Source organism: Oryzias melastigma, linkage group LG5, assembly GCF_002922805.2.
Source record: "Oryzias melastigma strain HK-1 linkage group LG5, ASM292280v2, whole genome shotgun sequence".
Taxonomy (NCBI): domain Eukaryota; kingdom Metazoa; phylum Chordata; class Actinopteri; order Beloniformes; family Adrianichthyidae; genus Oryzias; species Oryzias melastigma.
In genome coordinates this window covers 6,964,440-6,991,718 of record NC_050516.1, presented here as the reverse complement: position 1 = coordinate 6,991,718, position 27,279 = coordinate 6,964,440, and the positions used below count along the sequence as shown (strand labels likewise).

Sequence of the window (27,279 nt, the reverse complement as noted above, 5' to 3'; positions counted from 1 at the left end):
TTTCAGGCTTCAAGCAATCGATAAAAACAAGTCTGAACGCACAGTTTCTATAAAGCAGTAACTGAGTTCCAGTCCCCTCGACAAAATGGAATACAGGTTTATTAGGAACAGTTACAGTTAGTAACACAATGCTCTTTTCCTTAAGCGTTAGCATTCAGTGCGTGGAGAAGACACAGAAATGCGAGCAAATGAAACACAGGAGTCACTTCGCCAGACCCACCGGTGCTGCTGAATAAGATATTGAAACAGAACAAATAATTCTATACATTTGCAGTAAAGACATGAAGAGCACGCACTTCAGGTGACTCACTCTGATGCATATATTCATCCTTCACAGGTGGGAGAAGAAAAGAGCCAAAGGTTTAGAGAGCAAGTCACACAATAGAAAAGTCCTGTTGGGTTTCCTGCCAAATTTCCTGACTGCAACGTCACCGCTCAGTGTCAAAAAGAACAGTCGCCATGGCAACCGGAAAAGGGCTTTGTGACTCTGGCAGCACGGAGTCCCTTTTTAAAAAGTGGAGGTATTCTAACCTGCTTCACCCACAAAAAACACGTTTTAAAGACTTATGCATGAAAAGGTGATTGCTTATGGAAGGGAAAAGTAAAGTGAACTCAGCCTCAGTCAAAACAAATGTGGCCATATGCAGTACTGTCCGTGTTTGAAAGGTAGAAAACCGAAATCCAGTTTGACCATGACTCCGGTGCTGTGGCCTCCCGCTACAGTGCGAAAGCTAAGTCTGTTCGTACCTCCAAATGTTTCACCTGCAGTCGTAGTTAACAGTTCATGTTAACAAGTGCTGCTTTGTTCTTTCTGTGCAATAACACAGTTTTGCTAATAAAACTTTGTGAAGCTGCAGAAGGGAACGGCAGTACCACCAGTTAACTCAAAGTGAGTAAAAACTTCATCTAAAAGGTAAATAAACTGAACCCGTCATCAAATACAAACAATGTTATGTGCTATTTTAGTTGTTTTAAGAGATTTCAAACGTGTAAACTCACTTAAATTATTGGACTGAAAAAAGGCAGAAAGGAAGATCTGAAAGTGTACATGATGTTTGGATACCAGTTCAAATCAAAAGTCTGTGAAAGTGCATTTTAGGCTTGTGCGTTCACATGCACATTTTTTAGTTAAACCAGATCACTGACTTGGATTTGGTGATGACGCAGGAGCAGCATCTTTTTTAAGTCTCTAAATTCATCATGAAGGAGAAGCTGGAAGTATATGGCATCTAGTCTTTCATTTGTCGCACAGGTGTCAAACTCAAGTCCTCGAGGGCCGGTTTCCTGCATGTTTTCTATTCAAGCTAACATAGAAGCTCCTTATTGGCTAAACACACCTGATCCAGGTAATCTGTTTCGGATAAGGCAAGATTTCTGGAAAACCAGCAGGACGTCGGCCCTCGAGGCCTTGAGTTTGACACCCCTGATTTATCGCAACAGATCTGCGAAAGAAAAAGCCTGGGAAAGATTTGGTAGACTTTGCACCATGTCTCCAACTGGTGGCGGACAGACGCCAGTATCAGGTAACGACAGTTCAGTGTGACACTACATGCTAAAAGCACAGTCAAAGAACACAACTGAGTGTGTGCGGGAACAGTCACTAGTGCTTCACATGATACTTCCATGACCAATACCTCACCATACAATTACCACGTGTACAACACAGTATGTTACCATTTCGAGATGGTCCTTGAGGTGGCCGTATAAGCTCTTACATGTGCATATGTATAAAGCTACGTTCACACCGAACGCAATTCATGCGGCAGGAGCGTCTAAGAGGACCAGGCTGCTGACAACAAGATGGCGCCAAGATATCATTAACCTGAACTGGAAGTTGGTGGTTGGAAGTTCTGCCATTTCTTTCCTTTTTGTCTAAAAATACTAATTTAATTGACAACCCAAACAGTTTTGTGTTTTTTCCACTTGAAGCTTTAAACCTTTAAGAACACAGATGTCTCTGTCAGAACCTACTATGCCCTTCAACATACCATAACTCCTTACACGATCAATATGGATCAGCTAATCCCCAGAGCAAAACGGCTTTGTGCCGGTGTGCAACACATTGCTAGTAGAAAGTGTTTCATACCAGCACAAAGTGGCTTTTATCAGTGACAGATCTAGTTGATTCGCCTTGATCATGTTAAGGCTTGAAAAGGGTTGAAGGAATGTAACTACTGGAGCTAAAGCTTAGCTATAAAAGGTTGACAGCAGTGTTTTGAAACGGCGGCCCGCGGGCCATTTGCGGCCCCCAAGTTGATATTTTGCGGCCTCCGCCTACATATGAAAGTTCTTTGATGATAGCTTTATCTTAGCTTTGTGATGTTTCAGCTTTATGTTTAAAACTTTACATTTGTTATTGTCGTTGGATCTGCTGATCAGAAAAGTCCTTAGCAACAGTTGCTAGTGTTGTTAGCTCCTGTCGTTTACAGGACATGAAGAAGATATTACTTAGTAGTACATAGACATGAACAATGTTCAATAAACTTGTTCAGTAGACATAAATAATGGACCAAAGACGCATTTTTGGCACAAATGGAACCCCATACAGCCCAACCTCAGCCAGACTCTGCCTTCAGTGGACCTGAGATAAACTGAGTTTGAGAATCCTGATCTACAGTTTTACAATCTGAACATTTTTATTTAAATCCATTTTGGAAGAAGTAAAATTTGCTCTAAATTAAGTTCATCTTGCACAATCTACAGTTGATTCACACTAAAAAGTTTTAATAAAAGGTGCAACAATTTTGAAAACTTATGGAATTTTCACTTTTGACCAGTGATGTCTGGGCGCCATTTTTCTGCAGCCAGGTCCCCCTCCCCCCTCGGAGTCCAGTTTCAATGTTAGCTCAATGTACTGATGATAAGACGTCTTACGGCAGGATTTGGGGCATCGCAACATGATGTTTTCAGAGTTTGAAAATCTAAACTTTGGTAAAGAAATGATTTTCATCAACCAATCAGAAGCTCAGTTGTGGCACATGACGTGTTGATGAAGTGATCAGTGGGTGGAGCCTAAAACCAGCATGGAGGGGAATCCGATTGTTGCTAAATTTGATGGTATTTTTTATATCTGTGTGGAGCCAATACTAAAAAGTTCCTCTAATGTTATTTTTATTATTTTTCTATCCTCTGAGCGATGCGGGACAGGAAGTCGTCAAACTGGGTCACAGAAAGACGGAAGTTCCGCTGAAAGCGCCGTCAATGCTCCTGGAGTGGATGGTGTAGCTCATCGTACCAGGAGAGTCTCTGAATGATCTGATGAATGCAGACATAGAGATGGGATTTCCGATGATTTAGTAGAGCTTTTAAAAATCAATTGAAAGAGGCGTTGGATGCAAATTTGATGTGCAAATCGTGTTCGTTGTGAACGCAGCATTAGGATTCAGTGCTTCACACTAACTTGATGACCTTTGTAATTCAAAAAGACGCAGAATTTCCCCATGTTTAGTAAATCAGCTCTTCAGTCAGACTCCTCCTGCATGTTTCCCGTGCCGTCGGTGTGGAGAAGGTCTTCCTGCTTCAAACCGCCAGCAGCTGAAATGTCTGCAGAGCTTTAATTATATCATTTACTCAAATCAAGCTTCAGATTGCTGACTGGGGTTTCCAGCTAAAGTGAGTTGAGTATTAACAAGTCTGTAAGTATATTTATTCTATCTCGCTGACAGATGATGATGAATAATGAAGCAGATCTCTGGCGTTTAGCCTTACGGTGCTCGGGAAGATGCTGCTCTGAAATCTGGCACAGAGAAATCTCATTTGATCTGATACATCTGAAATAATTACACTAACTTAAGACAGCAAATAGAGATTCCAAATTAATTGGTTTGCAATATTCTTGCATAAAATCTGTATTAATCTGACCCCAAAAGCCAAACAAGGACAGTTTTTGGAAACAACTCGATTGAAATGCAGCTTTTTTTCTTCCTTTTTCCACAGAGCTCATCTGAGATACAGAATAAGGTGTTACACATTCACATTTTATGGGATTTTAAAAAGGGCAGAAAGGATGAGGATGCTCTGTGATGCAGCTGGAATCTGTTTCAGCTGGATGCAACTTTTCCTGCCATGCTTCCATTTCAGAATCTTCCTGCCAGAAACGTCCATCGTGGAAATGTTGCACATGGAACAAAAGGGTTCATGGGGGGCACACTCTGGTTTGATGAAGTGAACGTGAGATATATCAGTCTTTGCTGAGGCGGGGGAGGGGCCCGATGAGAGGGATGACATGGAACGCGTCTGTGGCGACCTCTGCCCCCCCGGCAGGATGATGACACGCCATCCAGAGCCTTCCTTTGAGCTGACAGCGCCTGTCATAAACAGCATGTCTGCGCTTCCTTTTCCCCCGGGGTAAATGACACGGTGACGAGCTCCGCCGCAGCGCCGTCGCCCCCTCATCATCTCCTCCAATCCCCTGAATTTATGGAGGAGGTCATTCAAGGTAAACCCTCCTGAAGTCTGTTCCCTGCATCATACAGTCAGAGGGAGCTGCCACACCATCAGAATATTTTCTAGACAGTCTCCACCTGTTCTGGTACCTGAAGCCCCTCCCTTCAGTCGGCGAAAGCCTTTTCCCCCGGATATGACGGCGGCTGAGGTCACACGGTCTTTGCGGGCCCCGTCCCTCTCACAGGAGTGGCCTCGGACCCATATTTCTGGGTCGTCGCTGAGCCCGTAGATGGACCCGTCCTCCACACTGTGCTCCAGAGACTCCAGTGAGGATTCGGACGCCTCATCACTCTGCGCCGTTAAAGGCCAGCCGGGTAGGCCGGACGTGGACCGCAGCTTGTACTGCAGCAGAACGCCGCGCCTTTTGGCTTTCTCCTCCCCTTTGTAAGACTGTTGCAGGGACTCCTGGGAGGAGGAGTCGCTGTGGTCCTCCCCGCCGCAGGCGGAGTCTGGACTCTCCCCAAAGGAATCCCTCTTTAGCAGGTCAGGAGAAAGCGTGCTGGACGCGGCCACGAGGAAGTCGACGGGTCCGCAGTGAGCGTTCAGAGAGATCATCCCTTTTCCTGCAAAGAGAACAACTCAGAACCTTCAACAAAAATCAGGTCCACGTCTATGTCTGGGAAGCCCTAAATGCACCTGCAGTCCTGCAGCCGATGGCTGCGTCTGGAAAGATGCAGCCATCTATGCAACGATATCAAACACACCAGACAAAGAGGCAGACGGGTTTCAGTAATTCTGCAGGACGCCATGGACTAAGAAAACAAGATCAGCATTTCCATTGACCGTATGTTCCGCCCTAAAAGGTGCATTAAGGAGCCCTCACTTTTTTAAACTTCTTTAATTCCAAAGTACTTTATATGTGGATTAATTCTGCTGCAAACAAAGTTAGACGTTAATGTGACTACGCTAACAGGGCTAACATAACGGAGTCGGACTGTGTTTTCTTTGAAGCCTTTCTAACAAGGCTGGGACTTAACGTAGTCACTAGAGGTGTAACGGATCACGGATAATCTGAGGTGAGTGGAGAGTGCGCGTGCTCGTAACAGGGGGGTGGGAGTGAGGCCGTCCTGTTATAGTTCTGGAGTTGAAGTGATGAATTTGAGGGTTTTATTTAAATATTCGCCTGAAGCTTTTGTATGAAGCTTCAAACTAGAATAATTTGTTTTATTGTGTATCAATTTTAGGTTTGTTAGTTACATTGAGCCATTTATGTTTTTAATGATGTGATCTAATAATAGTAAAATATGTAAATTGAAAGATTGTTCAATAACGTTTATGAAATAACCACAATAATAGTAAAATAAACTTGTTAAGGTATACAAATCTGAAGTCGCCACGAGACACCACCATCTTATTTTAAGCCAGGAAAAACCCTGCAGCTTCCGTCACAAACTTTACTCAACTTGACGCGGATGGATAGATATCAGGTTTATTTAATGTTAAGCCCTGAATAAAAGCATCAGTACACGTTTCAATTTTTGGATTCAAAGAATCTCCCAGTTAAGAGCAGCAGCTGTCCCGCACAGGAGAAAGCCGCTCCATAATGAACATGATTTTATGGCAAGCCAAAGAGATCAAAAATCACCAGGAAAAGCGGGTGCAACAGTGCCACGTTTTACAGATAATAATTATTATTAGGGCTGTCAGATTTGTCGCGTTAAAAACGCATTAATCTGACGTGTGCTTGACGCCGACAATTTTTTTGACGCATTAATCGCGGACTTTCTCATACGTCCCTTTCCATACTGCGCACAGGCGTCCCTCATCGCCCTCCAACTCACCGGCTGCTCTCACCAGATCACAGGCGGGTCTCCAACCACCGAGCTGAGAGCTAAAACCCGGCCGGCGCTAGGACCTGGAGAGCTCCTGTACCCTAATCCGGCTACGGTTCGTCCAATATCACGTCTGGTGGTACCGGCTTGCGTCCGGCGCCGCGTCCCGAGAGCTGCGGACCCCCGACGTTCCGAACAGCAAGCGCACCGGGGGACGTTTTAAATGTTCTGGAGGTTTAACCGTGATCCAGCCCCAGCATAGCGGTCTGTCTGCCGGCATATTCATGGCGTGAGCTCCGCTGGACACGTCGCTGCATCGAGCTGCAGCCAGAGAACGCGGCGGCAGTAACAGACTGTCAAACTATCCACAGAGTATCCCGCTTTTCTCAGTCTTTAATGTTTTAAAAAACAAAAGTTCATTGGAAATGATAAATCTCTATTTCATTCATTACTGTAGTTCAGCAGAGGAGGAAAAGATTTGGTCCTGACAAAAAATGAACATGAAAGTGTTATGGAAATGTTATTTTTGATGTTTTTTTGTTTTATTTTACTGAACGTTGATTGAAGTTTTGAATTTAAAATGCCCTTCACTTGCACTTGGGCTTTTGTTAGGCATTTTATGTTACAGCCTTTTATTGTTAAGAAAGTTTATCTCAATACAATGTTACAAAATAAAGTATTTCTGATGAAAACTATTAATTTTGTCATTCTTGTTTTCATAATTAATGTAGAACAGCTAAATCCCACAAACCACACATTTATTTTCCTTAAAAAAAAGGCCACATGTAAATTTGCGATTAATCGCGAGTTAACTCTGGACAGTGCGATTAATCGCAATTACAAATTTTAATCGCCTGACAGCTCTGATTATTATTTTAAATATTTAAATGTTCCCACAGTTGGTTTCATTAAAGAAATTAATAAAAAAAATGTTTTATCTGATTACTCATGATTTAATTTGGACATTAGGTGGGTGTGATGAGAACATTAGTATTTTAAGGGGTACTTCAGATAGATTTGGTATTTTCAACACTATTTTAAAGCATTATTTTCTCTCAGTTTTTGTAGATTTGGTCTAAAGGCATGTTAATGTAATAAGAAATGACAGGTTTTAGCATTTTGTTTGTGTTCAAACTTTAAAGATGTTTTGTTTTAATAAATAGGCCTCAATGAGCAAACGTTTTAATTTTGCATATATAAATATTGTGTGGCAAGTACTTTATATTCATATTGAATATATGATTTGAAGCGTTTCCAAAAATTAATTTAGCTTTCATATTGTTGTTGTTGTTTTGTTTTTTTTTTCCACGAACCATGAGGTTTGTGATCCGTTACACCCCTAATACTCACAGCAACGTTTGTTTTATTTGGTCACATAAACAAGATCTGGAGTTGAGGGTGTACTGATAGCACGCTAACAGGGCTAATGCTTCTAACATGGCAAATACTCTTAACTTGGCTCATGCTTCTAATGTGGCTAGTGTTTCTGAAGTGGCTAACACCTTTAACATAGCTAGCCATCGCTAACGCTTCTAATGTGACTAATACTTCTAACGTGGCTAGCATTGCTAACGCTTGTAACATGGCTAGAGCGTCTTTCGTGACTAATGCTTCTAATGTGACTAATGCTTCTAACGTGGCTAATGCTTCCAACATGACTAATGCTTCTAACGTAGCTAGCATCCCTAATGCTTGTAACATGGCTAGAGCTTCTTTCGTGACAAATTCTTCTAATGTAGCTAATGCTTTTAACGTGGCTAATACTTTTGATATGGCTAGTGCTTCTAACATAGCTAGCGTTCCTAACGTGGCTAACACCTGTCATGTAATTCTTATCCTTAGAGACCGTTTCTTTGAATAGAGAGCAATAAAAAAAACAATAATCCTCGATAAAAAGTATTTAAAATGGTTCTTAGTCATTTTTTGTTTCATACCTGTTATTTTGGGGATCCCCTCCAATTTGGGAACAGGAAGAGTGATGATTGTGCCTTGGGCTGTACCAACCCACAGAAGCCCCTGACAAATGAGGAGACTGGTGACCCGCGTGCTCTTCTGACCTACAGAACATTTCAGAACGACAAGGATTTTCCATGTTAGCAAACAAGTGCTAAAAATACCTGAAAACAACCTGCAGACACAATGACGTTCTGCCTAATTCAAAGAGAACATTCAAAAAGGGTTTGATTCCTGATAGCCAATGAGTTTGCTGCATTTTTCTGACAAACTTCTCTATATTTTTGAAGATTGCAGAAAGCTGCATTTGTCTGCTTCCTGCTGACCCACTTGACCCAGTTAAATGCACAACACAGAAAAAAAAGGTTTTGTCAAAAAGCTGCTGCAGATGTGAAAACCCTGTTGGTGCTGCAGGAAGCCAGCAGGCCTCTCTGTTTCCCTCACAGCTTCCTGCAGGTTAATCATCAAAACCACACAGGTGCAACACCTCAATGTCTCTGCACAATTACTGCATGGAGAAACGGGTCCAGCTTGATGAGAATAAAAGGAAATATGTGAGAAAAGCCTAAATAACGGTTTAGACCGGTGGCCTCCAACCTTTTTGAGAGTTAAGTTTATCTTCATCTTCTGTAAAATATTTGCAGCGTCTTCAAATGTCATTTAGACAATAGATAGGAACCATTCAAATGTGACATAGACCTTCCCTTAACTAAATCAATCAGATGCCAACTTCAGCCTCTTCTGACTGACTGGTGAAATGGATAAACTCACACAAAAAATGTCCCCAAAACTGATATTTTACAAATAGTATCATACTTATAAATCCACGGTTTGAACAACTTTATTAGCAGCATCCTTGTAACATTAGACATTGCTGAATATTCTGTATCATTATTACTGTCTGTGGGAACAACTGGCACAATAAATCATATTTGAAGTAAAGACTCCTGGTTTTTGTCTGTAAAATGCAGATTCATTTTATTTTGAAGTGAAAGGAACTTCTGTTTTCTCTCTGGATCTTTTTTGCCAAAATAAACGTTCCAAATGTTTTTATTTCTGTTGTTAACTTCAGGGATTTCAGGTAAGCGGTCGGTGCAATCACTTTGAGAAAGTGGCAGACGTATTTTCCTCACGTGATGGAGCGACTTGACGTATCGAGAATAAGTCGGATGCGGTGGAAAGAATTCAGGACTTTTCCAAAAAGAGTATTTCCTTCAGAATCGGATTATAAATAAAATGGTAAAAATGTAGGTCAGGTTCATTCTTCTCTGCAGCCTGCCACCAACTGTCTCATGGACTGGTTATCTGCGGCCCGGGGTGGGGGGGGAGGAGACTGCTGGTTTTGATTTCTGATAACCAATGAGTTTGCTGCGTCTGAGCCAACATGCAGCAGCACTCCTTTATCAATGCCTGCATTCAAAGATGGTTTCAAAACACCTTTTCTTGCCTTTCAGTTATAACATCAACTTCTTTGACATTGTTCTGCGAGCAAAGAGACTGAAGTTAAAAAACAAATCGCTGCAGTTTTGACCTTCCTTACTGACTCTCTGTAGCCTTAATAACTAATCAGAACGTTTTTCTCTCTAAAATCAGCTCAGATTAGTTAAGAAGTGGACTCACGGCCTGATTCAGAAAACTTCAGAAGTTTGTGACGTTTGTTTCTGCAGTTACAGCTCCAAACATGATTCTAATTGAAGTTCTCTTTTTGTTGTGTTGCTTTACATTAGCTCAGGGGTGAAAACATTTGTGGATGATTCGGGGAGGCAACTTGAAATGCAATTTCTTCATTGTTTCTGTCACAATGCATCTTTTATTTACTGACAGAAAATGTTTATTGCAGCTCATCATGCAAAGCGTAAACCCAGCTCACAGTGAGGTATCACTGCCGTCTGGATCACACGCCCAGGCAGAAACACTGAATATTCTATTAGAGCGTTTGATGAAAGAAGGCCCATCGGGTGATTTCTATTACAGCAGCCATCTACAACACAAAGGTGAAAGAATTCAGCTTTCTTTTTGTGTATTTGTTTGATTTCTTGACCCCCCCCCCCCCCCACCTTCAGAATACAGTTGAATGGTAATGCATGGAGCCTAAAGCTGCAGTCTAAGAGTTGGTGGAGACCTGCACAATCTGTGGATAAAATAAGAAAATGAGTCATGTCAGCAGATAATCTGCCCAATCCCAGCATGCCTGCAACTATAATCAGTGAAGATTTAGGAGACTGTCAGCCTGGGAATGGAAGCTATTGGAGGACGTTCAGATGCAGACCGCCCAGCAGAGTGTCCGGTCCACTTGATCTAAGCTCAGACGCTGGATGATCTAATGGAAGCGCCGAAGTCACTCTCATTATTAATGAGCGCTTGTCTCCTGATTTTGTTACAGCTGAGTCGCCAGCCCGTCTTTGACCACATCATTAGTAAACATAAGCACAGACACGTTCAAGTGTGAAGCTTTGCTGCTCAGTTTGGTGGAATTTCAGAACCAGTACTCATTCTTCGGTATGAAAAAATCCATCTTCCATCTAATTTAGTGAAGCTTTGCTGCAATTTCTACATGGAAAATCTCCTCCCCTACAGGTATGCTGGGTTGTCGCATCACGCTTTTGAACATAAGCTAATCTTCTCAGCCAATCAGATTCTTGCCTTTAAATACATGAGAGGTTGTCTCTCTGCAATCTAGACCAGAGGTCTGCAACCTTCAGCTCTGAAAGAGACATTTGGGTTGATTTCTCACTGACTACAACCCAGCAGGAGCCACAAAATCTTCCTTCACCCTTTGAAAAAAAGACACTGATTTTTATTTATACTATGGTTACTACTATGATTAACATCAATGAACTGTTGTTCATTTTGCATAAATAAATCATAAACATTAAAAGAAAATTAGCCTTTTTTAAAACTTTTGACAGAAGTTCCTTTAAAAATAAAAGACACACCGTCACATATGATCATCTCAGTGCAGTAAAAGTAGTAGTAGAAAGTGTAATGTCTGCAGGGATGAAATACACTGTTGTTGGTGCATCTCTGCCAGAACTGTAAATCTAATAAACCAAAATGAAATATGAGCTAATTATGTTCCATATTTTCGGACACACTTAAAATTCCCAAATTTTTTCAAAAATAGAAAATTCGGTTAATAATCCGGTGCGCCTTAACTCTGGTTGGGGTTGTTGCCGTCCATTGATTTTTTGTAGTACGGGACAGGACGCATACAAATGTGTCCAAATATTGTTGTTTGACTTGTGATACACACTGTCCTTCTACTGTAAAAGAGTTAAAGTTTGAGCTAGTTTACTTTTTCTACTTTCTCACTTCTAACTTCATAGATACTTTTTAACATTTAGAAACTTTTTTACTTTTCTTTAATAAAAGAACCACAACGGAGGGTTAAAGGAGCCTTGTGTGGCTCCGGAGTCGCAGGTTGCAGACCCCTGGTCTAGACGGTTCCATTTGATGTGGCCGTACGAGCCTTAAGGAAACTGACAGACACACCTGCGCTCGCCTTAAGATGCAGCTGCTCCTCTACAACCCTCCACGGACCCGGGCAACACAAAACCTCACAGAACCCATACGGGTCAACACCCTATGACGTTGCTTGTGACTAAGACTTGTGGTTCGAGTTCATCTCAAGACATCGTTGGTGAGGAGCCGAACGCCAAAGATAATGAACTTAACACAAATAATAGGCTTCCTATTACAAACACACGCCCATCTGTATTTTACTGGTCCTCGAATCAAAGCTGTTTGAAGGCTGGGGGGGTCGTCCTTCCTATTTGTGCTGTTCAAACGGTGTCGATGGTTTCTCTTGGTGTGTGAGGAAGTTTGTTCTTCTAACACAAGAGTGTCAAACTCCATCTCATAGGGGCCCAAAATCCAAAGCCCACCTTAGGTCACGGGCTGAACAGGATAAACATTTATTGAACACACTAAAACTACCCTTTTTTAAACTTTAAAAACAGAATTTTTTACCTTTACCAAGAATAAAAACAGGCAGAATTATTCCAGAATAAATCAACTCAAACTTTAACCCTTTAACACCAGAGCTCCAGTGTTTATGGTCTGTGATTTACTGTCATTTTTTATTCTTAACACGATAAATACAACAGATTGTGAAGGAGAAAAGGGGCTCGATAAGCCGCTTTTATCTGCTGGAATTATGGTGTTAACAGTTGAAAAGTTATAGTACGTTAAAGATTTTGTGTTAAAGCGTCACTGACGACGCCTTAAAGGGTTAAATAACTTTCAGTATTTTACTCTACATAAAAATGTATTTTGTCAAACTTATAAAGGTTAGAAACAAGCGCAAGATAACATCAGACGATTTGACACATGTTCCAACATGTTTAGATGCCGTTAAACACGATGATTTGTTTACATCTTATATCCTGTTTTTGGCGTTCTGCGCTAGGATAATTTCAGATTCTTATTAAACAAGCTCATCCTTTGTGAGCAGCACAAGGGTAAAATAACTAAACAAACAAAAACAACATTGTTTTCATGGATTTGTTGGACTGTGGTCCCTCAGGTTTTTGCTCCTGGAGTTGCCTCGGTATATTTAGAGTCGTTTACCATAATATCCATGGCAAGTATAATTGAATTAGTCCAACATTGATCTGAACACAACCAACAGGATGCCTATTTACACGTGTAGCTGTATTTACGTTTGTTGTGTGTCATGCTCGGATTATTATGATTCGCATGAATGGATCGACGGTGTCATTAATGAATTCATTATGCTTTGCAGAGATGACTCATCCCAAGCAGGAGCACAAAAGGAACCATGGAGGGCGCAGCTGGAGGTTATGTGGACGCTGAAGCTGTAACTTCAGTTTCAGAGAAATAACTCTGGACGCCCACTTCAATCTGAAGTCAAGGCAAAGCATGTGGGCACCCAGCTTTGTTTTTAAGACTGGTATAAAGAGGCAGAATGGCAGAGGCACTTAGGATTAAGAAGGTAGAAGTGCCCCTCCAGCAATTCTGCTTTTCCAAATTTTCTTCACACCCTGCAGAGGGAAGTGCATCATGGGAGCTGGCTCCTACTCCAAAAAGAGGAAGTCTTCACAGAAAAGCTCCCACCAAGGATCTTATTTTGGAATATTATTTTATTTACTTTTTACCCCAAAGATGGAACTATTAAGGGCATTAGTGGAGAACAGATCAGCAGTTTTTTTTTCCTGTCCCAGAAAGTTTTCTGTTGTTTACTGCAGCTGCAGATCCCAGATGAATACAAATCACATTACAGGGGAGAGGATTAGGGGGTATATCATTACGGCGTGCCCCGGCATAAGTCAAGGAGAAACCTCAGAGAGCGTAGAGCCGTGCAGTGATGGAGAGAAGCTATAAAAATTGCATGTTCGCTATCTTGCTTTGAGTGTCAGGGGATCCTCTTTTCTCCTGTGTGCTCAACAAATCACAACTTAAGTCAAAGATCCTCCTCTTTTGGTGGACCCTGAAGGCACCAGCTTAGTGACACTTCTTTTTTTTTTTGAAGGCTCTAATTCCCCCCGGGGCCAAGTCTTCAGGCTGCCAACACCCCCTCCCTTAAATATGCTGCATATTTGAAGGGAGAGCCCAGATTTGGGGTGAGTATGACCTCTGTGGCACCACTCCCTCCAGAAACCTCTAGCTGCAGAAACCTCTCCTTCTTCAAGGAGAAACACATTTTTTTTATTTTCTTTAAACGTTCCCAGTGGGGTTTTAATCAAGACTGTGAAGTTTTTAACAAAAAATTCACATCCTAAATGTCTTAAAAAGACATTTTTCCTGTTGATCTGAAGCCTTCAGTTCCAAAATCCCTCTGTGTGGGCGTGGCTTATGGTGTTGAGTTGGGTAACCCCGCCCCTTATCCCCCAGACATGCTAGTGAGACAGAGACTTGAAAAAATAAAAATAAAATAAAACATGAACATTTAGGCTGCATTGCAGAAGCACTAGCTGGAGCTCAGAACTGATTTCTTGATAGCACATGCTGATTGATGAATTCATGTAAACGAGAAATCTAATGAAATTCCAGAATACAGAAAGGGTCTAATTGCACGTCGTTTTCTAAATGCGTGCAGACAGTGGTGACGTTTTTAGATGCAGAAGAAGGATTACGTTCAGGGGAACGGTTCCGGTGTCCGCTGGAACCACCCGGTGGATCCTGAGCGGAGCTGCTATAGAGCAGCGGTGCTGCTATGAAGGAGCGCTGAGCTGCTATCGCAGCGGGTTACATCAAACCAGCATATTTGTGACAGCTGATGGGATTTTACTTTAAGTTTCTTTTTAAATACGTGAGGCCAACATAAAAAAAATCCTGTCTTAGACACAACTAACATATGAGCGGGTGATGCAATGGTGCACCTTCACTGCACGTCTGACGTGGAGCCGACATGAATTTCAGTCACTTTTTCTGCTCGTCACATACAAATACGAACAAAAACATAAGCCTAAAATGAAGCCTACCGGTGAAAGTGCAGGCTGTCCTCTCGATGGTGTTTTGATACAGGGTATGCATCCTTTCATCCATCCATCCATCCATTTTCTTGACCGCTTTTTCCCATTCTAGGTCGCGGGGGTGCCGGAGCCTAACCCGGTTACTGATGGGCGAAGGCGGGGTTCACCCTGGACAGGTCTCCAGTCTGTCGCAGGGCCTCAATCACACACACATTCACTCTCACATTCACACCTAGGGGCAATTTAGAGTCACCAATTAACCTATGAAGCATGTTTTTGGACGGTGGGAGGAAGCCGGAGTCCCCGGTGAAAACCCACGCATGCACGGGGAGAACATGCAAACTCCACACAGAAAGGTTCAAAATGCCCCAGCCGGGATTCGAACCGGGGCCTTCTCGCTGTGAGGCAAGAGCGCTAACCACTGCGCCACCATGCAGCCATATGCATCCTTCTTCAAAAATAACTTCTTACAAAACCCTGATTCTTTCTCCGTCCATTTGAAAAATGTCTCTTTTTCCGCAAATGATTGAATAAATATTGATGTTACTGTGAGAAATAAATCTAATCCATGTTTTCCTCAGATTCTTTGGGAAACAATGAAAGCTAACATCAGTGTGGCGTCACTGAATTACAATCCTTTACAGCACAGAAGTGGGACGTTATATTATCTTCTCTGGCCTCTAGCTGCATCCGGGCCAGCTATCGTGACATAAGCATGGCTCAGGAATTTAAACTGAGTTTTTCAGCGACACTTTGAGTGACAGCGATTTAAAAGGAGAAATACTCAGAAATGCAAAAACAAAATGATGTATAATTACATTTGTTCTTTTTCAGAAGAAAAATGACACACATAGATGCTAAAAACTCAAACAATAGGATTTTCATTGGAGGGGGACTTTAAAGTTTTACCTCAAATAAAACGATTTTAATGTCTGAAAAATACCTTTCTAAACTCTGCATTATTGTATTACTCATAAATGTGTCCTTTGTGTACATTTCTAAAAGGTCTGAATCCATACAGGCGAATAGAATAGAAGACACTCTGTGCATACATTAGCGATGGCACTATTGTTTAGGCTCATACCATCTATATGGCACATGAGCTCGTAGGTCACCACCTGAGACACGCTGGAACTGCCCTGCAGCCGTATTTAAGGTACACATGCTGACACATGAATAACACCTCCACACAGACGGATGAATACTTTCTCCATCTGGAGGGAGGATATGACGGACATAAAGGCTGTCTGTACACTCCTAAATGGAACCAGAGCTTTCTAAAGCTTCATATTTCATCATTAAAAAAACAACAGTGAAGAAAAAGTTCAGAGAATAAAAAAATCCAAATTAACCAAATCAATTTGTAAAAATAATTAAAAAAAATGAATATTTAACCGTAAAAATGAGAATCCAAGCTGCTAAATAAACTTCTTTCATTTTAATCGCTTTTCTCAGCTGTTGTTTTCATTATTTGGGCTTTTCACCCGGCTGTCTTATGGCTCAGAAAAGGCCTGAGATGCTTAATTACTTGAGTAAGTTCAGGAAACTCCTGCAGAGCCGTACAAAGGCCTGCTGTCCATCCAAAGCAGATGGAAACTTTCTTTTTAATGTTTGCTAAACAGAAATGTGAAAGTGTTTCTACTGCAGCCCACACGAAGCAGAAGGGTTTGACCAGGTTATTTCAGTTTACGATGACCTTTTTACTCCCTGCGTTAGTGGAAACGACATAAGGAAGCTGCAGGAAACTGGAAGAATGTCAACGTTATCATCGCGTATTCTGCACACTTACTGTTGCTAATGTCAAAAACCTGCTCCAAAAAATAAAACTGAAGTGGGGAAACTAAACTCAAAACTCTTGCTAAGAAGCATCTGGAAATGTAGAATGTAGGAGAATCTGCTCACATTTTGTGTAAAAGACAAACTACAGCAAATGCTGATGCTAAACCTGTGACCTGTGGATGCAGAGGTCAGCCTCTGCGCAGGAGCGGGGGGTGCGGCCAACGTACCAGCCGTACCAGCGTTCAGCAGAGATGAGCGCGTGGAGATGTTGATTTCCTGCAGCAGCTCCAGAGTTTCCGTGTGAAAGAGACGGATGGAGGATCCCTCTGAGAACGCCATCCACACGCCTCCACCAGCACAGGCCATGTGTGCAACGCTGACTGCCACGTCTGAATGGACTTCAAATTTCTGCAACAGAAAGGAAAACAGAGTAAAAAAAAAGAAACATTTTAATTGTCTGAAGTAGAAAAACATAAAAATGTCAAGAAATCTGCTGTAAAACTTCAAAACTTACAGTCCCATTCCGATCATCTTCTGATCTATTTTCAAATCTCTTTTTAAGAGGATGATAATGTTTAACGTGGTAAGGAATCTGTCAACAAGGAACGTATTTATAAAGACAAAGTTGTACACAAATAAAATATTTTGTGCACAACTTTGCATTTAATTTCATGTTTAACATGTTTATTGAGAATATGACTTTTCTTTGTCTTGAATTGACCTGAATTAATTTTTTTAAAAAGGACAGATATAACAGCAGTCTCATGACCTTATCGTATTGCTTTAGCTGTAGCTAGTTTGCAGCATTTGGCTGGGCTTTTTTTGTTAAACAATTACAAATATGCATAAAATATGAAGAAAGTACCAGAAATAATAGAAAAAAAACAGTCATTGTTAAAATTACATGAACCAGTTCAAAAGACTCAGAGACACATCAAAAGAATAAAAAACAATCAACCTTTTAAAACATGTGGACAGCACTGCTGCTGATATAACCAAGACTTACGAATACAAAATTTCTACTGTCACTGCCAAGAATTCATCACGGGGTCACAGGTATACTTCGGGCTGGGAGATAAAACGATAACAATATATATCACGATAGAACTCTTTCTCGATAGAGGAATGAGTCTATTGGGATAGACTTTTATTTTGAAGGGTTTGAAATTGACACTCGTCAGTAGTGAGCGTTTTCTCCTCTTTGGCGAGTAAAAGTTAGAGTTAGTTGACACATGGCGAGTACATTTTTGTATCTAATTATGCTTATTATCTCTCATTTTGTTAAATTTTTTGGACCAGTCACTTACTTCATCTAGAAGCATGGTGAACAAACGCCCAGAGTCACTCTACCTCTGTGGTCACCTCCGCTACTCTTCTCTGTGTAAGGTTTATTTCAGCTGATGAAGCCGCAGACCATCAGGTGATTTTTAACAGGAGCCAGTCAGAGCAGGAAGACAAAACCGCTTGACTTGTAGCAGCAACCGAAAGTTTCATGAAAAGTGCTGATTTGGTGACAGCAATGTAGCATTAGCATGATGCTAATGCTTATGAGCTGCTCAGTGAGAAGCCTTGATGTGTAGTCGGACAATATTTTCCTGACCGAACACTTAAGACGTGGTGGATAGATACAACACAATTAATTTGTAGGACATTTATAAAAAACATGTTTTTAAATATAATGGTGATAATATAATAATAATAATAATATGATGCCATTACACAAAAACTGCAACCAGTGTCAGATGTTGTGATAAGACCCCGCCTCCTTTCCTCTGAGAGCACTCCAGATACGATATATAACAGCAATTGTCCAAATCTTTGTTTTCAGGTTGTTTTTTGTTATGATTTAATATAAATGTAATCACTTGGAGGCAGAATTAGGACATCTCTGGTAAATCTTCATTTTTTTGGCATGTTTGAATTTGAGCTTGCAGTTAGATGACAACAGAGACATGTTCATACCATTTATTACTTACTCCAATTTAATTTTCTAAAAAGAAATTCAGAAAGAAATTCAAAAAGTAAACCTCCTAAATACTATAAATACTGTTATAATTTTATGTTGGTTCTCTAAAGCCTGGAAACATCTGAATTTATTTGAAAAATTAATCCCTTAATTTTAAATGGAACTGAACAAACAGTTTAGTGATCTATTTTTTAGTGTTCTTTTTTGAAATTTTAAAGCAATTGCATTAATTTTCAGTAGTACACTCATATATATATATATACAAAACTTTATATATAAATATATATTTTTCTTTTAAGTTATTTAAAAGAACTAGTACACGATCTTCAGTGCATCTGCTATGTTGAAAGTATGATAGGAAATACACGTTTAATCTAAACAACCTGCTGATGATTACACAGTTCTTTTTTTGAACCGCAGTGTTAAAATTTAAAAAATATAGTTATTTGCTTTATATCTAGATATATATTGTTATCGCATAATATGGAAAAAACTATATCGAGATATAAAAGATCCCATGTCGCCTAGCCCTCGACATACTGTATGCATAAGGTCAGGAAACATAGATGGTTCAAATTGCTCATGCTTATTGAGGTTTATTTACTAGACACAAAAAAAATGTTTTTTTTTAGAATGGCATTGATCCCATAACTGGGAAATGATGTTGTTACCATAGCTCGCTTGGAAATTGAATAAAACAGACACAATTGTGCACAAATTCATAATTTGTGCACAATTTTGTTTTTATTCATTTGTGTTTTATTGACATTTTTTTACCCAATACTGTTTTTAGCCAAAGTCTAAAAATCTGTGTCGTTTTCTAGGACAGGGTTCCTGCAGACCAGCATGAGTTCATTAGAAATTCACCTCTTGCTGCTCAAAGTTCTGAGCAGAGAGCTTGTGGCCGCATCCAGGGTATTTTCTACATCACAAGTATGATGTATATGATCTTACACGTCATCAAGTCGCAACCCCCAAGCTGATCTTGCAGGCCAAGCACATGTGGCGCTAACATCAAAATGCTCTTTCATTGATTTACAATCCTTTCCAACTGCGGTCAAATGAGCCGCCGTTCACATTTCCGTGGTCACATCAAGAAGCTCCGTGGAGTCTGGTGGAGATTTTCCAGCGTTCTCAGTCCTGCTACCGTAAGTATTGGATGAAACTCACACCAAAAATCCAGTGATGCTGATTTGACCACAGAAATGTGAACGGCGGCTCATTTGACTGCAGTCAATGTGAAGATACCATCTTCTCTTCTCCAGAACCTGAACTAGACACTAGGAACAGATGAGGGTTTAGTGCATGTGCAGTAGAGCTGTTGATGGAAAGAAGATCATTCATTCAAACAGAGTCTGTCCAAGACAGTTTAATTGACAGATTTAAAAGGAGAAATACTCACTAAAAAAAAAACTAAATGATTTCTGATTACATTTGTTCTCTTTCAGAAGAAAAATGACACACAGACATGTCAAAAACTCTAAAAACAGGATCTTCATTGGAGGGGGATTTTAAAGTAAAAAAAACCCATGAAGGCTGATAGATTGACTGAGGCTTTTCTGTGCGGGGCCACCGTTAAACACACATAGTTGTTGCTGTAAACGTGACTTTAGCAAACCAAAACTAAATCTTCCTCCTAATTGTGAAATCCCAGACACACCGAGCAGCACTCTGCACCGCTCCCCTGGCTTCCGTCTGTTAAAGAACACAGCAGCCTAAGAGTTGCAGGCACATAGTCTTAATGATTTACTTGGAAAAAAATGCAATGAGCCTTATCATGGCAACACATGCAGCCCCTGCGGTCTAAGCTGTGACAAGGGTTCGCCTGGGCATAATCTTGGAATTCATATCACTGTCAATGCACAAGTTGCATGAAGCCGGGCAATTAGTCGCAAAAGAGTGACTGAGTGAGGATGAGAACGCACCGCCCAGCCCGGCTTCGCTGCAGACGGGGATTACGACCTGTTTGTGTGTCCTTGCCAGTGGGCCATCCTTTGTTTGAAATTGGGTAAAGAAAAAGAGGCCTTTGATGTGTTTTCGCCTTTAATTGAGCCCCCTGCAGCAGGTACCATCAGAGCCTGGGAACGACATGGTATGTATCTCCTTGTTTTTGTAGTTATCAAAAAGAAATGACACATTAGCGCAGCACTAAAAGGGCAAATTTCACCTTAAAAATGCCTTAGAAACTGAACAATAGCAGAGTTAGAATATATTCTGTTTGCTGCATTCATCAACATTTTGAAACGACAATGGGCTTCCTGTTAAATCAAGGGCTGACACATGCAGGTTGATGTAAGCCATATTGCCAAGCATATGCTGAATACCACCTGGACGGCATTGTGGGAAACAGAAAAATGACATTCCCTCTCAAAATCTTAAAAATGGTTTAAAAGTCCCACTCTGATCATCTTTTGAGCTATTTAAGAAACGAAATGAATGAATGAATAATCAGACTTTTGGAATGCGATTAATAATGATTAATCTCAATGTTTTACATTTTATATGACGATATAGGTTTTTTGAACAAAAGCAGGCCAGAGAGAAAATGTTTCCTTCAATTTTATTGTCTGAAATTTTGAGAATATGACCTTTCTCAACATGTAGTTTTATTAATAAAAGTATATATTTTTACACTCAAATATGCAATTTTGAGCTTAATTTTCTTTCTAGATCAGAAAAATGCCACAAAAACATGCTAAAAACACCATACAGCCCCACTAAAAATATTTCAAAATTTTTTAAATCTGAAAAATATTCTTCAAATTGGAAAAAAAAATCTGCCAATAGGATAGGAAAATTGGTCTTGCCAAGAATTTTTATTTTAAGAACAAAATTTGTGTTACTAAGACATGTTTTCTCAAACTAGGATTATTTAGACATTTTTTCTTGATAAATACATTTTCTTGCAAGACAGAAATTATTTTTCTTAAAACAAAGACCTTTTTACTTTCTTGAGACTCAGTTTCTACAGTGGAGATTTGTAACTAAATAATCTATTTTCACTAAAACTCGACTTTATACTATAGGAGGTAGTGTGGAGCAGAATTCCCTGAATACTTTCTCAGACACACCGAGGCCCAAATGTGTCCAATGCCTGTTGAGCCATGTCATATACAGGGATAAGTACAAGGCACAAATGTTGCCCCCAACCAACAATCTGGTATTAGTCTACTGACTCTCACACTGCTTCCAAAGATGAGGAAGTCAGTGAAGCTTGACAGTTGAAAAGCGCCTTTTCCACTCAGCCTGCCTGAGTCCCACTAACTGCAGCATCCCTCCTACAGCCCACATCCTGCAGAACCGGAGCCTCAGACTCCACGGCTCATCTCAACAGCTCATTAGTTCTTCATTACCCCGAGTGACAGAGTGCTTCTGTCCTCTACTGAGCTCCAAGTCCACATCTCCCATCCGGGCTGAGGAGTAGAGAGGACAGCTGACTGACAGGTGAAAGGGTAAAAAATGGTGAAGGGAAGGGGAAGGAACAAAGCCTGCCTCTCCGTATTGATCAGAACCTGGATGCTCATGCATGGCTTCCTTCGTTAAGGTCTGCCTACATCAGAAGATCTCCACTGACTGCAGAAGTTTGTGAAGTTCAGAAATACAGAAGTGAAAAGGAACCTTAACTTGTTTGTGAAATAATGATACAAAGGTCAAGGTTGGGGAGCACTCAGCAGGGGGCGGGATGTAATTGAGCAGAGATGACACAGAGAAACAGAGGAGGCTATTGTAGCGGTACCAGCTGTCTGATGTGGGCTGGGGTGGATGAAACGCTCGTTCTAGATCATCGGGAGCAAGTGACTAGAGGGTGGATAACAATGTTCAGAGGAACGGCAGCGCAATCAGGATTCTTTCAGCCACCAACGCTTCAGCCAACACACACTGGAGCCGTCAAAAACTCACAGTCAATAACAACACGAGACACATGACCAAACAGAAGAGTGGGCGGGATCATTACAGCATATTTGCTTGTGATTATCAAACGTGTTTGTTTGTTTTTGTACATTGTTCTCTGAATAAAACAGAAACCGATTGTGACTTGAGATATAGGACACTGGTTAGAACCATCACTGTAGACTTCTGGTTCCTATGATTTATGTTACCCATTGGCTGTATCTAAGAACTGGACTGAGCGAGTGTGATGTCATCCATGAAAAATGGTTTACTTCCAGATCCAGCAAGTGAAGACAGAGATTGCTTTTTTGCAATATGGACATTTTGGAGTCAGAGATCATCAGTAAGCCGTGATTGTCCGTGTTGGTCTAAGTCAGTGTTTCTCAAATGGTGGAGGGCGCCTCGGTGCGATGGGGGGGGGGGACGACGACCCGGGGATCATGCCATTTATGTTAGTTACTAAGCGGTCGATAGGAGGACACCGTCAGTCACCGTGATATCCACACAGAGAGGAAATGTTTCACTAAACCTCAAGAATTGTGATGGAAAAATATTTAACAAAGATGTAAAGAAACAGAGAGAAAGAGAGACAAAAAACAAGACGCCAAAAACTGTCGTCTGTCTTCTTTTTGCTGTTTTGTTTTGATTTAATTTCACTCTCTCTCTTCTATTTAAGCCACATGTACTTGCTTGCTCCTATGGTTTGCGGGTTTGCGCTAAGCGCGCACACGGGCACTGCGGGGGAGGGGCTTACACATGCAGCAGCACAAGAGCCGAGAAGAGAGAGACCGAGAGACGGCATCAACACAAAAAATAAAAAAGTTAAAGCCCTGAGCAGCGTTGGACGGCCCGCAGTCGCTACCCGTCCCCGCTGCCCACCCCATACGCTCCATTGCCGCCCTCGCTCCCTGCCCATACGCAACTTCGACGCCCTTGCTGCCCCTTCTGTACACACAATCGCTGCCCTTGCTGCCCGCCCCTACATGCCCTTGCCGGCCTCGAGGCCCACCTTTGACACAAGCTCACTTGCCAAGCAGCGACTATGCCCCCCAAATCCCCCCATTCTCTTTCTGTACAGCTAGTCTGAGCTGTATGTGAGAAATTGATTAAAAATACACCATTTTCAAAATGGCGGCTTTTCTGTTAGTGTTATCTCCATAGCAACCAGTTTATGTTTTGTTCGCTTGAGTTCACTAAAGAGATTGACGTTAGTTTCACAAGAATCGGCAAAAGTACATGTTTGGATTTCCTCAGCAATGAGGGTCATTTGTTAACCACGCCCACATTCCTTATATGTTTATATTCTATGTTATAATACTTGGTAAAGCGGACCTGGGATCAACATATTAAACTGTCATAGCAATGCATTGAAATATGTGCTTGTTTATGGCAACCAATCTGTCCAATCAGGGGTCTCATTATAATAGTTCTAGTGCTCTAGCTGTGGGGACTCGAGTCACATGAGTTGGACTCGTGTCAGACTCGAGTCATGAATTTGACGATTTTAAACTCGACTTGGACTTTCCTACCTCTGACTCGTGGACTTGACTTGGACTTCAGCCCTCTGACTCTAAAAAACTTGCTATTTTCCCCCAAATCCACGGATTATAGAGTATATCGAGAAAAAGCCGCGCCGTGGTCTCTCTGTCTGTCGTTGTTTACATCCGTGTGTGGTGACGGCCCAACATCCAATCAAATTAGGGCCATGTTTGATTGATGTGACAGCCCAACCAATTAAATTGCAGAACAGCATAGCTAAAAGGGGATGGCCCTTTAAAAGCGCGAGTTCCTGTTTGCCGGTGTTTTCTGTTCTTTAGAGATCATCAACAACAAACGGTTTGCAGTTCGCAGAGCATGTGGATATAAGGATTACTCACAGAGATTCAACAACAACCAACTTCATCTGACTGTAGGAGCAGCAAAATCAAGTAAGTTCTGAGTGAAACTGACGCTAGCGTAGCGGCTAACCGCTAGCTGCAGGTAAATGAATGGAAAGCTGAACACTGTTAAAAGTCCACTGTGTGAGCGTGCAGCTCAGTATAATCACAGAGTGACAACAGGTGATTTTGACATTTCCACCACTCAGATCTTTACTTGGGATCTGGGCGGGGTGCGAGCGATCATAGTGGGACAGCAGGGCTGCTGGGGACCCGGGCTCGGTCGTTCTCGGTTGTTTTCTGATAGAAATCCAGCAAACGTATTATAGAATTCACGGAGATGCTGCATGAGGGTTCTTTATTTCCCTTTTTTCGGTTTACCGCTTTTGCTGCTTTATGCTTTGTGGTGTGTTTTGGCAAAAATCATCCTCTTTCTCTGGGGGTCACATTCCCTCTAGAACAGGGGTCTCAAACTCGCGGCCCGCGGGCCATCTGCGGCCCGCAGGATGATGATTTGCAGCCCCCGTCTTCATATGAAAGATTACTGTTAGTGCGGCCCGCAAGGCTGATATGAATGACAGTTGTTGTGTTCAGAGCTGAACGAACCAATCACAGTGAGGTATATGACTCTGGAGGCGGGACATTGGCAGTCTGTCCAGTGCCTCTGTCTATCATTCATTCATTCCTCCAATCAGCTGGGCGGAGGAGGAGCCATGAAGCACCGAACGCGACTCCCGTGATAAATTCGCGTGCCCCGCGCGGGGGATTTGCTGCTTAAAGCTCGTCAAAAAACTGTGTTTCTGTCTCTGCGATGCGTGTAGGAGGAGCTACCAACTCTGTCTGTGGATGTCTCTCTCAGAATGAATGAGAGACATATATGATGTCGAGGAATACGTTTTTTTGACGTGCTGGCTGTTCCTAACCAGAACTCCACAAGCTTCGAGCCCCAAACCTGTAGCCCGCCCCGCGTAGCGATCCGCTGCACCCGCCTGTCAGACACGTGATCCTGAGTTTGGCTCGCACCTGCATGGGCGTGTCTATGAATTTTAAGGTTCACACACCGGCTGTGTCGGCGCGCATTCCAGTCCATGTAAACGCAATAGAAGTCCGATATTCTGCTACACGCGTTTGCATAGAACCCCCATGGAAAGCAGCCCCCCCCACTCCCCGAATGCGCACTGATGCAGCCGGCGCGTGCGCGAGCACCCCACACCTCCAATGAATGGAAGACACATAGATCAGATGTATTTATTGTGAGGAATTCTACAAAAATCTACAAAAAATTAAATCCTTCAAAGATTTTCTCGGTACCGGGGCTTCTCTCTCACTCTGAAGGAGGATCTGTTAATACAGACATTTGAAACTGAATAAAAATAATTAGTTTTCTCTAGTTAGTCAGTCAATATGTGGTTTCTTCAGTTGTCTGTATCTGTTGTATGGTCATTATTATTATTTTATTTATTTATTACTAATTTATTTGTTTTTTATTCATCTTTTAATGTATTTATTTATTTTATTAGTTAGTTAGTCCTTTTTATTTTGAACAACACATTCATCGTACTTGGTAAAAAAAACAAGAAAACAACAACAGAAAATTCTATATATAATATAAATAAAAACATTACACCTCTATTATGTAGTTCGAAATGGAGTAGGAAGAAGTTTAAAAAACTTTTTCAATCCTACCCCGTAGCAATATATCTTAAGTTTAATCTTCAATATAAACTATTTCAGAAACGGACATACCCTTTTTTATATATACAGTGGTGGACAAAAGTGCTGGTACCCCTCAGTTAAAGAAGGTCAAACCCACAATGCTCACTGAAATCACTTGAAACTTACAGAAGTAACAATAAATAAAACATTTTTGAAAATTAAACAATCAAAATCAGCCATCACTTTTGAATTGTTGATCGACATACTTATTTAAAAAAACAAACTAATGAAACAGGCCTGGACAAAAACGATGGTACCTCAATGAAAGATTTAAAACTATTTGACCAGAGTGACATAATTAACTCAGGTGTGTCCTTTAATTGACATCACAGGTGTTTTATTTATTGTTACTTTTGTAAGTTTTGAGTGATTTCAGTGAGAATTGTGGGTTTGTCCTTCTTTAACTGAGGTGTACCAACAATTTGGTCCACGTCTGTATATAAATCAACACACACAAAGATCTATACATGTCGTTCATTATTTATTCATTATTTTGTGTTAAAAATAAAGATATCTGAGAACACTGGAATGTTTTATCAGCGCTTTTCTTGTGAAAATCCTGATGCGGCCCAGCCTCACTTAGACTCTGCCTCCAGCGGCCCCCAGATGAATTGAGTTTGAGACCCCTGCTCTAGAATATTTGTTGTTCCTTCCTTTTTTCATTGACAAAATATATACATTTACTGCTTTAAGAGTTTTTAGTTTGCATGTCTATATTTTAGTGTTTCATCTGCTATCATGAGATGTGTACGTTTGCTGCAGTGCCTGTTCTCATTGGGGCGGCTGGGGTCCAGGTCTGTGGATCGGGCCCTGCGCTACCCCGTGCTGGGTGGGCGCTGCGGCGATGCCCCCCATGGTCAGGCTGGGTCATGAATAAGGGGATTCTCGTAATATCGTTTCTACACAGTAGTACCAAGCCAGATTATTCCCAGAGATCTGCAGTTTTTACTCTTTATTCACTTTTATTGACAAGGGTCCTATTGGGGGAACTTGGGGGTGGCGGTAGGAACTGGTGAGAGGGGGATGTTCGTTGTGTGTCTTTGTGTAAATTTGTTTTTAAACAGTCTGTTTTTGGTGTCTTTAATATGTATTTTATTTGCTTTTATGTTAAGCGCCTTGTGTATCGGCCGAAGAAAAGGCGCTATACAAATAAATAAAGTTTGAAGTTTAGAATACCGTATATCTTCCAGTTGTGTCCTGTCTTGCATAAATTCCAGCTCAAACTGTTACTTTAGACCTGGGGCTCCTTTAAGACCCCCCACTGGGCACAGTCATGCAGGAGTTGAGTGTATTTTTGTTGTGAAGCAGTGTAGCGATGGCTGGGCCTACTAAGAAAAAATGGAGAAAAAAAAAGGATATTTATTTTTGAGGCAAAAACGAATACACACTGCTGGCTCTAGAATGAAATCAAATGGGCGGCAGGAACAACCCAGACATCCTAATAA

The 27,279-nt window shown here is 41.3% G+C and overlaps 1 protein-coding gene across 2 annotated transcripts in view; it reads right to left on the bottom strand.

Moving 5' to 3' along the window:
• Window positions 1-82: 82 nt before the first annotated feature.
• The window catches only part of arhgef10la (Rho guanine nucleotide exchange factor (GEF) 10-like a), a gene marked incomplete at its 5' end in the record, with an annotated part of 184,829 nt that continues 157,632 nt past the window's right edge, over window positions 83-27,279 (bottom strand). Inside the window, 4 exon segments of one of the 2 annotated variants that reach the window (XM_024270200.1) lie at window positions 83-5,009; window positions 8,153-8,275; window positions 15,025-15,026; window positions 16,608-16,792. In XM_024270200.1, the coding sequence (XP_024125968.1) occupies window positions 4,468-5,009; window positions 8,153-8,275; window positions 15,025-15,026; window positions 16,608-16,792 (852 nt within the window). 2 annotated transcript variants of the gene reach the window in all.